This window comes from Homalodisca vitripennis, chromosome 1 (genome assembly GCF_021130785.1).
Source record: "Homalodisca vitripennis isolate AUS2020 chromosome 1, UT_GWSS_2.1, whole genome shotgun sequence".
Classification (NCBI taxonomy): Eukaryota; Metazoa; Arthropoda; class Insecta; order Hemiptera; family Cicadellidae; genus Homalodisca; species Homalodisca vitripennis.
The window spans coordinates 133,588,571-133,604,728 of record NC_060207.1 but is presented as its reverse complement, the minus strand read 5'-3'; the positions used below and the strand labels follow the sequence as shown (position 1 = coordinate 133,604,728).

General features: G+C 32.0%; 1 protein-coding gene across 1 annotated transcript in view; it reads left to right on the top strand.

The window, feature by feature from the left end:
• LOC124371627 (delta-1-pyrroline-5-carboxylate synthase) overlaps positions 1 to 16,158 on the top strand; it is a 49,521-nt gene that overhangs the window by 12,583 nt on the left and 20,780 nt on the right. Inside the window, exons 2-4 of the mRNA XM_046829978.1 lie at positions 3,247 to 3,427; positions 9,631 to 9,810; positions 13,987 to 14,130. Of these exons, the coding sequence (XP_046685934.1) occupies positions 3,254 to 3,427; positions 9,631 to 9,810; positions 13,987 to 14,130 (498 nt within the window). The 5' untranslated portion in view covers positions 3,247 to 3,253. The remainder of the gene's footprint in view (positions 1 to 3,246; positions 3,428 to 9,630; positions 9,811 to 13,986; positions 14,131 to 16,158) is intronic.

Below are 16,158 nucleotides of genomic sequence, written 5' to 3'. Positions count from 1 at the left end.
ACTTGAATCAACCCTTCCCACTATAGCTACTTTTATTTATTAGTTTGGTTTTAACATTAACCTTACGGCATTTCTATAGTCATAGGTTGTGGTATCGTTACGATCACTTTTTGAAACTATATTACTTTTTAAATACAAAATAACGAGCATTATTAGTATATTTGTAAATTTACAGAAAACTTTAATTTGATCACCTCGTAATTAGAACAATTAGTATATTCGGAAACTAAAAATAAAGTACAGTAAATATTAAACTTTTATTCAATCTAGCAATACTTATAAGATCTTCAATTTTAAGTTTAAAAGGTGGACTTGTCTCTAGAGCAGTGTTATCGCTACCAGTGAAATGAATAGTAAAACAAACACACACTCACAAACACACGCACGCACAAGGACAGATGTGATAAGAAGGAAAGTTAACTGGCGCGTGACCAAGGCTAATCTTGGTCCACTCAATGCCGCAAACTCCGCTATCACTGGTTTAGCATGGTTACTTGTTGTTATGATGACAGTAAATTATACACAAACAAAAGTTATAATAATTTGTGTTTTTTTTTCATGTTCCTGAACCATATATGTAAATTTTCTTTTTATGGATTCAACGAGTACAATATTTGGATCTCGAACGAAGTTATGAACGAAATGTAAACTACCACAATTAATCTACCGAAAAGGCCGTCGGATATTCCATGCAGGATACCTACCCGGAGAACAGTAAATGAAAAAATTTAATAACTTCCCTATCTTAATCGATGGTTGGCAGACCAAAAGTAAAATGTCAGTTTTGGTGACTAGATTAAAGCCTGTTGTCACAGAGTAGATTTCTTGTGGGCATTATCAATTTTTTCGGTGTACCAGGAGTTAGTTGCAGTCATAAGTTTGACGGCCAGCCGAGGAGTGTGTCGATGTAGGCTCACTGCTCATGTGCTGTCTTGTTTCTAATGTTACTTAATATCTCTCTATACATGTTAAGAGTGAGGTACCATTGAACTCTAGAGTCAGACATTCACGTTGCTGTATGATGCGCTAAAACCCTCGAGTGATAGTCTTTAATCGTAAAAGAATTCTTTTTTGTTCATGATTTTAGTAGTAGTAGGATTAATATGACGCAGGATCTTGGTGGCTTTTAAAATACAATTATTTTTCACTGATTATGTAAAGAATGTTTCATAATTAGGATGAAATAAGGTCTTGTGCTGAATGTTTGCAGCAATAGGAGATCTTCAGTGATGCTTTACCGATCCTTGATACAACCATATCGTGAGTACGTCGTCGTGGCCTACAACAGGAAAAGAAGTTACGCAGATTTAACAATTCAGGCTTTGCAGAATAGATTCTTTTGTGGACTTGTTTTAATGATGTTACAGTACCCATTCTTGATAACAGGTCTTGGAAAGTATTTTAATAGGCATTAATCAAACTAAAACCTGCACACCTCCAATTTAAATATTTGAAATAATTAAGCGTTTTGGAATGCATAACAAGATTTTTTTTCAAATATATATTTCAAGTCTATCATTTTCAACAATCTTACTATTTCGTGTTTGATATATGTAAAAGTCATCTACAGTTATAAACATCTATAAAATATATATTTTTTTTAATATTCATGTCAAATATAACAAAAGACTTGCTGTTACTATTACTATTGCATTTAAGATGGGTACATCACGGTATTAGTTATGTTAAAATATTTATTTAATTAAACATATTTTATAACGTGAGGTAGAGTATTTATTTAATCTATATTTTTATCATTAATAATACGTTACATTTTATGCATTGATTACAAACTATGTGTACGATAGATATTGCCATTTTTCATACAGTTTGAAAAGCTTTTCTTCGCTAAGTTTTTTGTAAAAGTATCGTAAAACAATAACATGTTTGTCTTATACCTCTTTTTCCTTGGTTGAGCGTAAAAGTTCGACATTTAAAAGTTTAGTTTACCCTTTGTAGCAAAGATATTGTGAAAAGTTTTGGTGCTCTTTATCATTTATTTTACCAAAAGTTGAAGACGGAACCATGGTTGTGAGTGGAATAAGAAATATTGCAAACATTTTCGTTCCTTTATAGTTCTATTCCACTGACCACCTTTAAGAAAATTGTCTTGAATAAACTGGAAGTATCATGAGTGAACTTATTGAGTATCCATTTTTAATATAAAAGTAAAATTACGTAGTTAAACATTTTACTTTTCAATATTAAACCTGTTTGGTCAATCCATTAAAATAATTTACCATATAAGTAAAATAATTAACAATATGTAAAAATTGTAAAATAAAATAAAAATAAATTATGCTCATACTTTTATGGTGTTCAATTGATCAACTGAAGTATTATGATTTTCTCAGGTGACAGCAGTTCCATTGAATAAGTTAAAGACATTGTCCGTAATTATTGTGATTAATTAATAATACTTTATTTTGTACTAAAGGGTCTAGGTTTTTAAGTGTCTCTGACTTACTTCGATTTACTCTCGACTAAACACGTACACTACGAACAACAAAACATTCCTATTTCAAGCTTCTAGTGCACATTGTTAGGGGTACCATAAACATTAAAATACAAATAACATTTATATCAATATAATGTGTTAATACGCATGAAAGATAGTTAAGGACTTATTATGGAATAAACTTTTAACAATATGATCAAGCTAAATTTTTAAATAAAATAGATTATAAGAACTGCTTATAACAGTAAGAAAACCTTCGTGAAAAGAAAATACGCATTACAGTTATTTCACCGGTAGCGATTCTACTAACAGTTTTAGCAAGAAAGAACTGTAATTTGGTAAAACCATGTCATTAAATATTTATTAAGTAAAACAGTAATAGTGTTTATAGATCAATTAATTTGTTAAAGTCAGAATAATTATCTTAAAATTGCATTTTTTAGACGTTTTGGTATTACTTATAACAATGATAGTCTCTAGAGTTTGAGTCCTGTAACCTCATTCGAGTTTGGGTGGGAGTTCTAAGATGACGACACAGACCATGAGGGATACTTTTATGTATAGTTGGTAGCACGACAAAATATGTTGTACTTGCCTCACCTTACTTAATATTACCTTGAATATACATCCAAAATATGTATCAACAACAACAAAATGTAGGTTAGTTTCCTCTGATACGACTTACAACTGAGTCTTCAGACTGTATTCGCCTTCAGCCTACTATAATGAGCAGATTAATATTGCTTTTCACTCTCTAATACCTTAATCTCTTTTTTACCTGTCTACAGAGCCGAGATGTTGGTCCATGGCAACAGGATGTTGATGTCCAATATCCACGGTGGCTTGAGAATGATTTCTCTAGGGTCATCTTCCTGCAGGAGTCACGTGGTCATGTCTAAGAGTCAAAGCAACATCTCACGTAGTCTGAGTATAGCAAGCCGCAAATGGTTTCCTCAAAGTACTCAACCGGTAAGTGACAGTTATCTATTACCTAACCCAAAATGTTAAATCATTATATCGCAACGAACACATAATTATCCCAACTATCGCTTTACTCCATTCAGAGCCTATAAAGCCATGGTTACTTAGCACTTGAGTCATTTGATCATGGATTTATTGAATAATAAAACTCGGCTGTAGTATAATAAGCGGCCACCAACACAATCCGATTATGATTATCGAATGATTCGAATCATTGATATTCATGACTATCCACACGACTGAAAGCAAATTTTCAAAGAATACAAACAAAATGTCGGACCAAATAACGGAATAGATATTCCAAAGAACTATATATTTTGTTTTCAATCTTAGAAATTAACGTATGAATATTATTATAATTTAAAATATAATATATACTTAATATAATTACAAAATAACGGTAACATTTTATTACCTTATGTATTTTCAAGAATAAACGTCACTGCTCTTGCCTATTATAGAGAAGCTATACTTTTATATGTAAAATACATGTATTTGTTTCAGATTGCATAAAATAACCAAACTATATTCAAACAACGTTTGAACAATGTAGTACTTACGATTACTTTAGGCAGTCTGAAATGGCGTTTTTGCAAGGTACTGATGCCGTCTAAAGTACATTCAATAATAATTAAAAGTCATAGTTTTTTTTTTATTTCAACTAAAATAGTACACGATTTTTCATTACACATATACATAATACCAAATTTACAATGTTCAAAAAGGTCTTCTCAAGATCGTTTTAGATACGTCATGTTTGTTCTTACTTTTCTTGTGACTTTCAACTTTTAATTCTAGTTTTCATCTCGTCAATACAAACTGGACCATTTGGACTTAAAGGAGCTAGGTCATTATCTTGTAAACATTTCAAACATTGGTCAGTGTTTATAAAATTATTTTGATCCAATATCTGCATATTCATCGCCATTGTGCCTGTCGTTGTCACTAACCTTCTCCTACATAGACGATATAACAACATCTGGAAATGACGTCACTAGTCTAAATAAAGAAATCTGGCAATGATTATTTATTATATATATAGCTCAAATGTCGTATTTAATATTATCGATATTTAAAATTGATAACCATAATTCGATTGTGTTGGTGGCGTGTAGCTTAAAACTCTCCTCCCGTTTTGTAAAGGTGGCCATTATGTAACCTTTATGTACAAGTCAATTAATCTTATTTTCTTTGTATTGATTTATAATTTAACGTCGGTAACTATTATAAATCTAACTTCTTATAAGAATGTAGTGTGTCAAAGTTATATTTGGCAGTAAAACCTACACATAGAGCAGCAAATAACGATGTGTTACTACAATATGTCCACGATGGATCGTCATTAACCACAAATTTTAATTAATTATAAAAAAGGGTATATCTATAGGTTTATGTTCATTGATGGATAGTTTTAGGAGTGACTGGAGTTCCTTTAATAAGTTTCTTGCAAGCCAAATATATCTTACTCGCTTAGGCTGGTAAAAGCTTAAATATAGGAAGTTTTCTAGCTTTGTCCAAGGTTTGATAACCCAAAAAGTACTTACTAACCCCTCTCATGATAGATGTATCTTAGGATTGTGGAATAAGGAGCTTCAATACAACCTCTATAAATATTCTGTATCCAACGCACACTAAGAGTTTTATAATGTATCTTCAGCTTCTTTTCTTTAAGGAAAAAAAACAAACATACAAGATCGGAACTTGAGGTATGCAATAAAGAACTGTTTTGCCAAATATGGAATGCCACGTTTTGTGGCGGAACTAAAGAAGCCCCAGGTTAAGTGTTAGAGAGGGATTCTTAGCCCTAACTTCGGCTGGTAAAATAAGACATCTTTACTTTATTTTACTTTAAAGAAGACTATTGGATTTAGAAGTGTGGAATTGAATTTTGATTACATTTAAGTACGTTATTTTAAAACGAAGTTCTGTAAGCGGAGGCTATATATAAAGATTGCACTGAAAAAATTCTAAATTATAGAATAAGGCTATTATGAAAGAAAAATATGTTTGAAGCTGAAATTACGTAATCGTTTGTAACCGAGGAAGATGTTTTATGACGTGCCCGGATATTTATTCAGAAGTATTTATATAACACGCAAGATAAGATGAAACGAAAGTGGCGAGATTCAATACATATCGTATAAACAAAGTGGTCTTCTCTGCTAAGTCTGATACACTATATATGAGGTGAAACAGCTGATAAGGTAGCAGTTATGGTGTTCACGGTCGGTCAACGTAAACGATCGTGGCGCAAGATGTCTGGACATATTTGTGACGAGGTATTCCAACAATTAATTGTCTCCATTGATTTATAATTAACGTAGGCCTATTATATAGTTTGCTGTAAGCTTATTTCTTTATAGTATTTTTATTTTTAAATTAGTATTTGAGGAAGAACTGTCATCTTTTGCCCACTCATTGGATCACAGTTAGATATAAAGCCGAATCAGAAGGAGATTTGTAACATTCCAAGGTCGAAATGACTGATAGTGCTACGGCTACAGACAGGATTTGAGCCTGGCTGTCTCTATCTCAGACTAAAGGTCTAACATCCTAGATCGCGCGGAAACTGACTCTACTACTCGCAGTCGCAGTATGATGAAACTCTCACTTTTATTTGATCTGTAGTAAAGTTTCACTGACGTTTTTAACCTTACTTTTCAGTACTACTACTTTATATATACATTTAATCACAATCAGCTATCCATACTTCAATCTTATTCAGAAAAATACTCATATTTTCGGTGTCAATCAGTTTTGATATTAACAATGACGTACTACAGCCAATGAAAAAAACACGGGAGTTCGTAGAAATTTATTTTTAATTAATAAAACTATCTCAATATTTTTATATCGATTTCACTAACTGAATTGTACTTGGAAGTGAGATTTATCCCATACTATAAAAATTATAATAACCATAATAACGGTTAAACCTCAAATTAAATACATTATTCGTCTTATTTTTAATGGCATACAACTCAGAAAATCTGTCAAATATTATTAACTACCAATCAAACTAAATGTTTGCAATATAAAAAACAATATAGAAATTTAATCGTTTGGAAACAGTAACAAATTTTTTTTCGGTTTCTCATTAAATCTGACTATAAGCCTGAAGGTTCCATGACGATGTTTCCAACGTTGAGTAATTTGTTATATGTTGTGTACATAAAATCTTGTTAAACATTATTGCACGTGGACTTTCTTGATACCATAATAATTGCCATGATGTATTTAACGAGGTGAGAATATATGTCATTATTTATTTTCACCATAACTTTATTATTTACTTACATTCGTATAATTTATCTCGTTAAAACATTTGTAAAAAGCGTTAAATATGTATTTCAGAAAATCCTCAATAAAATAAGCTCGTTCTACTATATTGAAATATTATAAGCCTGGAAATATGAAATTTAATCTAATTCTGGTCTCTAATACAAATGTTATAAACCTTCAAACCATTTAAAATAATGTTTTGAACATTTTACCAGCACAAAAGTATTAGTTTTTATGATAGTCATTTACTAAGATCTTAAAGATTAGATCTAAAAATGTTGATGGTCTGTAACTTTTTAGTAGTATTTTAAATACCGTGTGTTATATGAATTCCTTATTACAGTTTATATGTTTTATACTGGCAAATAGGATGTATAAAATATATAGAATTTGAGACATGTTTTCAAATATGTCTTTCAAATTCTTATATAGAACGCTCTATATAAAGCATTAAACTTGTGAATACTATTTCAAAAGAAATACAACTTAAAGAATATTCATCAAAGGCTGATTGTGTATAGTGAGGAAATCAAGTTTTTAGAAAATTTTAAGCTTTTACAAAGAGTTGATGATTTTTTTGCCATGTGCTCCTTTTTATTATTAAATAAGCTGTATCTTTAATCACGCATATGTTATGAAGCAATGTCATCATAATGCATCCTTATTGTAAGGGGAAAAACGATGAAACAGTGTTGCATTGCATTTCGAATGTGGTCATGGTTAGTGTAACCTATGTTATGAACTAGCTCCAATCACTTTGACACTTCTACGGGATGGGTAATTCTACATTTATATAAATTTGATGCGATTATATAGGAAAAACCTTCATGGAGGAATGAATTATATCTGAGATATTGAATATCGATGATAACTGAAATTATTTCACCGCTGTAACGTAAGATGATATTTGTAATTAGCATGGTAGAAATGGTCCACACAGGACCACACTGTTGCCGTACAAGAGCACCGTGTTACGCCACTCAGTCGTTATAAACGCCAACACTGTCCCTAGTTATGAGCGAGTTGTTGAATTTAAAATGTAACGAGGGCCATTGTTGTCAAGAGCAGCCGTGCGATGCATTATTGCATCCTTTTGTTAACCGAGGTTTACATACTTTAGTTATATTTCCGCTTCCATGACACGTAACTTAATGTCCTTTCCTGATCATTTTCTTTTGTTGTACTCTGATTGTAAACGTACACTTGTGTCAATTTGCATTCAGGTCATGAGAAAAAACTCTTTACCTTTTTTAAATACAGTTTAAAAATCAAAATCTTTATATTTTATTTTATATTCTAAATTTGAAATAGTATATTCTCTTTGTAACTACTATTTTCTCTTATTAAGGCTTTAACAAAATGAGTTTTTTTTTGTTTAAGAGAATTTTCAAAAAGAGCTATTAACTGTATAAGTCCACCCATTACATAGATTTGGGAAGCTATGTTTTAAGGACAGGCTAGTAAGTGGTAAATTACAGTTTATAGCACACATTTTGATAAGTAGATAAAATGTTACAAAATATAGTTTGTCTTACCACAAGCAGTGGTAGGAATCTTAAACAGAGTTTCAGGATATCATATCAAGCCCAATAAAAAACTTCAATTTAAGGATATGAATCTTTTACAGTATATTCACATAAGATAACTGGAATGATTGACATAGTTGTATAACAAACTTGAATTTCGTAAGAAAAGGTACTAAAACTCAAATCATTAAATTATATTTAATAAAATATTTTAATTTCCTTTAAGTTAAAGAATTTTCCCCTTAAGTTTTCACTCATGTGCAACCTGTAAAAATTTTACGTTTTTGTGTCTTTTATTTAGGATTGATTAAGAATTTCAAACTTTAAATGCGTGTAAAGAGTTTGAAGTAAAAAATAATAAAGAGCCAAAAATCGAATGCAACACCTTATTACGATATTATACATATTAAGGTAACTCGCAATCTTTCAAAAGCTTAACGTCTTATATTTTAGACGTTCTTATATTTTAATAAATGCGTTCCAAAATAATAGTTTTAAGTAAAATTTAAACAAATAATTTTCAATTTTAAAAATTGCCCGGAAATATTCCTTCAGTTGACTGTTCCAAACTCGTAATGTATAATCAGTTTGATCTATGGTAACTTCATAAGGGGAAGACTCAGAAAATGCCTCATATATATATATATATATATATATATATATATATATATATATATATATAATCACGGTTCAAACACACGTATACCACATTTATATACTTAATACACCATTAGATGTATCATTAATCATTTTATACACACAAACTGTTATGAATTTCAATAAAATATGCATACGTATAAACGTATACTGTAGATTTAGTGTTTTGCTACAGATTTTATATGTCAAATTTGATAAGACAGAAACCAAATAGAAATGTGAACATTGAGTTATGGGGATACAAAGATGCTCTAGCGTCATTTTTAGTGTAAATATGATTATTCCTAGAGAATTCCCCAAATCCCCATTGTATTGTCTGTACACACTGTCTTAACTGTATATTCATGGTAGCTTGAAGATAGCATATTTTCGTCCACCGCTTATTCCTAATTCATTCCTAATGGCAAAGCTGAGGTAACAGATAGCTCTCAACTCTATAAATATAAGAATCATCTCATTTTAAATATATGATTAATAAGCATTGCCACATTAAATTTCTTTTCTCAAATAAATCTTCATTTTTGTATTTCATCGTTTAAACTATAAAAACTATATACATTACAAGATAATATAGTTGCATAATCTCTAAAATGAGACATATTCTATGAATTTACGATCAAAAATAAGAACGTAAATGTGTTTGAAGTTTAGCACTGTTTAGCTCACTACAGCCACTCAAACATCCTGTAGCAATGTGACAAAACACTGAGCCCGAGTATGTTACAGGTGGGCCAGATGGATCTGAAGCGAGCCCTGCAGACTGCGGAGGGTCGCCGAGCCACGTTCACAGACAGAAGTCAGTTCAAGTACGCGCGCCGGCTGGTGGTGAAACTGGGCAGTGCCGTCATCACCCGAGAAGACGAGCACGGTCTTGCTCTCGGCAGACTCGCATCTATTGTCGAGCAGGTATATCTCCACTGTACTTTTCTGTTTTACCCTATGAATAAAAATTTCACATGCTAAACTCACACACGATTGTGCGCGGTTTGTTCTCAATTATATTTATTCTGTTATTTTTTCGTTGCCTTAATGGTTACCCGTAAGATGAAATATATATGCTCAAATATTCACTGAAGCACAGCCAAATCGCATGGAGTGACAAGCACCGTTATCGTACTTAATGTTGCTCATAGAGAAAAGAACTTAATGCAAAATTCCAGTTTGTATGTCATTTCAATTTCAAGACATCGTGCAGACGAACAGATAAACAGATATAACGACAGAAATGGCATTTTCAAGCCTTTTGAGTGACGGATTTTGCTAGATTTCAGCCAATCAGTGCTATTTTGAGCTACATCATCATAATTTATCCACGGAAGTTTCTTTGCAATACAAGTGAAAATTAATAAAAAAAATATACATTATCTACCTAGAAATTTTACATGCATATATAGCACAAGAAATTAATAGCACATTGCGTTGTTATGTTATGTACCACATTCTTATGTCATATCCATGGTTTTTACAAAAGTAAAAACTAAATTTACATTCAAAAATTAAATTTATGAAATTTCTGGGGAAACGCTAGTTAAGTTAAGTTAATTGTTTTGCAACAACTCATTTTCGTATAATCGATTATATACACCTTATACAGGATTTTAAACGTATTTCTTATAAAATATAATTTTGTGAAAAATGGCTGAAAGATCTTATTTGATTAGTTAATAGCAACTTTGACTACAAACCTAAATTTTTGCGGAAAGTAAAATTTAAGTGGGTCCAGAGTATGGTTTTTAGAACTACGATTACATAATATAAATAACAGAAAATAAAATAATTAGTACATTCTGTGACAAAAAATGTTTTAAGACCCACGTTAGTGTGATATGAAAGTAATTGTGTAGTGTGCTGTAACAAAATTATTATACTTGCTATATTGGTGAACAGTTATCAAATCAGGCATTGTTTGAGAAGTGTAACGCGATCAACGCTTATCCACAATATAGCCTTGGCTCTATTTAAGTTACGGGAGTGGTAAACACTTACACGAAATATCTATGATCATATTATACTTGTAATATATTAAGTTAAATATATATATATATATATATATATATATATATATATATATATATCCCATTCGGTTGAATGAAATAAGTCTATACACAAGACTAAGGCCAAATAAACCCAGCAGAATTATATGCATGTGTTCCAAACATTTAACATTTTGAAAAGTTAGTAAAAAATTTTCTTTTGTAATAAGTGGATTTTTAAACCTGATGACATGTTCTTATCAACCCTTATTAAGTGAGTGACCCATTATACCAATTATTATTAATACCAAATAGTGCTTATATTGAAGGATAGGAATTAACCACTTTGCATATAGCTCCGATATAAAATTTAATAGTGGTGGACATTAAATAATATAGTTGAGTAGTATTTTTATTCATCAACATGGTTTTATGTATATGTTTGTGTTTTTAGCATTACCATAGTTTACTACTATGTTCCATTAAAATGAATATTCATACAAAGTATTGTAACGTACACTATAAACTGTTATGCATACAACACAAATAGATAACCAGAACTTAAACGAAGCAAAAGAAAACATGCGTTTGTTGGAACGGTTTGTTTGTTGTTACCTTTGGTCACAAACCATCCCTTGGTGTTTGAAAATGCAACGGTTTGTTAGCATATGATCGTTGCTAATGATGCCTTTAAAGAAATCTTTATACATTAAGTAAAACTATCTCACAACGATACCGACAGGATTAACACGTTCCGTCTCAGTAATATTCAAAGTACACCAGGGACATGATTTACGAAGTTGATGGGACATGCTAAATTATTATGATAATCTCAAATTTTGAAAAGGCAAACCACCATTACAAATTAACTTCCGATTGGTATTGATATTTAAACCTGAACAGTAGCATCACATTTAACTTTGTTATGCAGGAGAGTTTACAAAACAAACCGATACAACGGAGTATCGATGTAACAGATAGAACGAAATGAATATATATCATCTATAAATTCAACAGTAGCATCACATTTAACTTTGTTGCAGGAGAGTTTACAAAACAAATCGATACAACGGAGTATCGATGTAACAGATAGAACGAAATGAATGTCTATCATCTATAAATTGAACAGTAGCATCACATTTAACTTTGTTATGCAGGAGAGTTTACAAAACAAACCGATACAACGGAGTATCGATGTAACAGATAGAACGAAATGAATGTCTATCATCTATAAATTGAACAGTAGCATCACATTTAACTTTGTTATGCAGGAGAGTTTACAAAACAAACCGATACAACGGAGTATCGATGTAACAGATAGAACGAAATGAATGTCTATCATCTATAAATTGAACAGTAGCATCACGTTTAACTTTGTTATGCAGGAGAGTTTACAAAACAAACCGATACAACGGAGTATCGATGTAACAGATAGAACGAAATGAATGTCTATCATCTATAAATTGAACAGTAGCATCACATTTAACTTTGTTATGCAGGAGAGTTTATAAAACAAACCGATACAACGGAGTATCGATGTAACAGATAGAACGAAATGAATGTCTATCATCTATAAATTGAACAGTGGCATCACATTTAACTTTGTTATGCAGGAGAGTTTACAAAACAAACCGATACAACGTGAGTATCGATAGACCAGATATAAAGTAATGAAAGTATATCGGACTCACTTTGTTATATAGAAGAATATAGCAAATAAATCGATACAGCAGTATATCAATGGACCAGATATAACGTTATGAACGCCTATCATCTATAAACTGAACAGCGGCTTCACGTTCACCTTTGTTATGTGGGAGAATTTACAAAATAAACTGACGCAACGTGATATCGATAGACCAGATATAACGTAATGAAATTATATTGGACTCACTTTGTTATATAGAAGAATATAGCAAATAAATCGATACAGCAGTATATCAATGGACCAGATATAACGTTATGAACGCCTATCATCTATAAACTGAACAGCGGCTTCACGTTCACCTTTGTTATGTGGGAGAATTTACAAAATAAACTGACGCAACGTGATATCGATAGACCAGATATAACGTAATGAAATTATATTGGACTCACTGTATTATTTGTCTGGATTAGTGGACATCAGTTATCGCTAGCTCAAAATGTTCCTTTTCTATTTTATTACTTATAAAAGATATAGGTTTTAGACATGAAAGCAACACAAAACGTTATGATGCTGCCTGTTAGTGGTGCATGCATGTAGTGACTATCCTAAATTTTGGTAAAACTTGCTGCAACAATGTTAGCCTTTGACCTTTTTGATCCCCAAATCTCCCTTAGACTAAAAGGAACTTATTTATTAAATTTAAAATCTATAGGGCTGTACTGCCAAAATTTATCACATAAACGGACTTTCAGTGACATGATTTTAAGAAGGACCTGTTGACCTTTTACTAAAATACATTTGTGTTACAAGTATATTCTGGTGCGTGCACGGAAAAATCGCTACCGCAAAATTGCCAAGTCTAGCTTGTAGCAGCAGTCTACTTCGGATAACCGTATTCCATATAATCAACTCCTTAAGTCTTTCAATGCAATATTAATAAGTAGAATACATCTTCTATCAATTTACTAGTTTTTTTTTTTTTACTTTTGTTTACGATGTGCATTTCGGATTCGAAAAATCCATTTTCAGGTACTTAGTAATTAGTTCAATCCATTATTAGTATTATTTGATACTGTTGGAGTAAGTTTACTTCATTTATTTACCTTAACCTACAGTATCTAAAAATGAAATTTTCGAATCCAAAATGTACCTCGTATAAATAAAAACTGCAAAGTGTTAAAAGGTGTATTCTTCGTACTTAATAGAGTTATATGTTGTAAATTATTATTTTTCACTTTTTATGAATAAGATAATTTTATAAGGCATAGAAGGGTCAGATCACAAATCATAAGGGTATATCTGTTATACTTGTATATTGTAACGATGTGACACTATCACTTAACATATTATTTTACTAATAACTTGAGTGTATTATTTCTAAAACCATTTGTATTCCATTAACGTAACGAATTTGTACGTTGCCTGCGAATGCTACAATCGCATAATATTTGTGGTGTCCAGGTGGCAGAGTGCCATGTGGAAGGGCGGGAATGCATCATGGTAACCAGCGGTGCTGTGGCGTTCGGCAAGCAGAAGCTGACCCAAGAACTTCTCATGTCGCTCAGCATGAGAGAGACCTTGTCACCTTCAGACCACACACGGCAGGTGAGTAAATTTCAAAGATCTGATGAGATTTAGTAACAAATAAAAAAAATATGTGGTAATTTTGTTTTGGATTTGTATGACTACAGTAAATATTTGTGATTGGTTATGTATAGCAATGAAGTTTTAACGGACAAGTAATCCTGTTGTTTATGAGTAGTAAACAACGCCCACGTTTGTGGAGTGTGAATGCCCTGCAATTTTACAGAGATGCCTTGCTGACGACCTGAAGATTTTAAAGAGATAGCATCGCCTGGTGACTTTCTGAAGATTCAAGAAAGATTATCTTCTATTGAAGAAGAATGGTGTACTGGAGACAATATGTCTATAAATCCAAACAAACGCTCTGCCGTTATCTTCCATAGAATCAAATCTCCAGCTTTTCATCCATATTGCATGGATAACACTCTTTTTCCAAGATCTAACATCATAAAGGACTTGGGCGTTCGATTTGACAAGGATCTGGAGTTTTATCTTCACATATATCACGCCTGAAATCAAGCAAACCGAATGCTTGGATTCATCTCTAGATCTTGTAGAGGCATACACAGTCCGGCTGCCCATCGCTCTCTATACTGCTCCCTTGTAAGACTCATCGCAGAATACGCAAGTCCAGTGTGGTCCCCGTACAATATCGGCTCCCAGATGAGATTATAGGCTTTAAAGCGCCGATTAATTCGGCTGTTTGGGGTCCGACTTGGATATGGCTACCTGGAGGTTCCCGTTAATGACATCGCCAGAGATCTCACATACCATCTCTCGCCCGGCGACGTGAAGTGACTGATGTTCTGCTTCTTTGGAAAACTACTAATGGCCAGGTGCAGTGCCAAAATTGCCTTGCCGATATTTACTTTAGAGTCACTTCCGCTGACACTAGATCTCGAGAACTTCTTGGTCGCAGGCATCACTCCACCAAATTCGATTACAGTAGTCCTTTGGCAAGACTTTCTCGATTGGGTAATCGAATAGTACAGTATGTGAATGCGATATTTTCTGGGACAGCATCCATTGTATCCGTCGCCATGTTATGACTGTGTTTTCATCTTAGTGCATCAATTTCTAGTAGGCCTATTATGTTAACTCCTTACCTCATTTGCACAGTATTTAATTTAAATATTTCATGTCAGTTCCTGGGCTAGAATGCACGGTTATGTTTCTGTTATGTTTTATATGCTATGTTACGTTTTAGATATTTGTTTTTGTTAATCACTTATATTTGTATATGCTAGTTAAAATTTGTTGTTCTAGTCGGGTTTCATTTTTGTTATCGTGAATTTTTTTTATCTATATACTGTGTTGCACAATGTAGTAATTTAATACCAACTGCATGTCTTCTTCTAACTTGCAAATTTGAATCATTTATTAATTAATATTTATATAAATATTGTCGTTTAGCTAACTTCTATTATGCATGTAGTTATTGTAATCAATTTTATTAATGGCTGCTGCCGTTGGAAATAAATAAATAAATAAATAATTAGTATGTAATTATCTGCAATAAAAAATCATCACTGAACTTGTGAACTTTCAAAATCTGTTAGGCCAATAATAATTCCTCTCCAGTAAGATATTGATATACTTGCATTATAAACCTGTTCTGTTTTATAGAAAAATTTAAATAAAAGCCTATTTGTTATCAGGGGAAAGTTAATCAATTTAATTATCGTAGATAATAAAAAGTTAACAGAAGGTATAGTCTGTCCCCCAGTTAGTTACTGTTAGACTTAATGAGAGGTAATTGGATAACAAAGGCAGCTCTGATAACAGACGTTGGATGTTTTCCTTGATTACAGAACTAGAGTGCAACTATCGACTGACCAACAGTTTCAGTTGTTGATTGCCACACAAAAGCGATGACTTCAACTGAATTACTAGTATTTAAAATTCCATACTGTACAGTTCTCTTTGAGAATTAAGAGTAACAAATCTAAGCTAATAAAATTCAAATCTTTGCTTGAATCACAGTTTGCGTTTGACTCATGTGATAAAATGTTTTTTCGTTTATCTCGTATCACTTGTACATGTAATTTA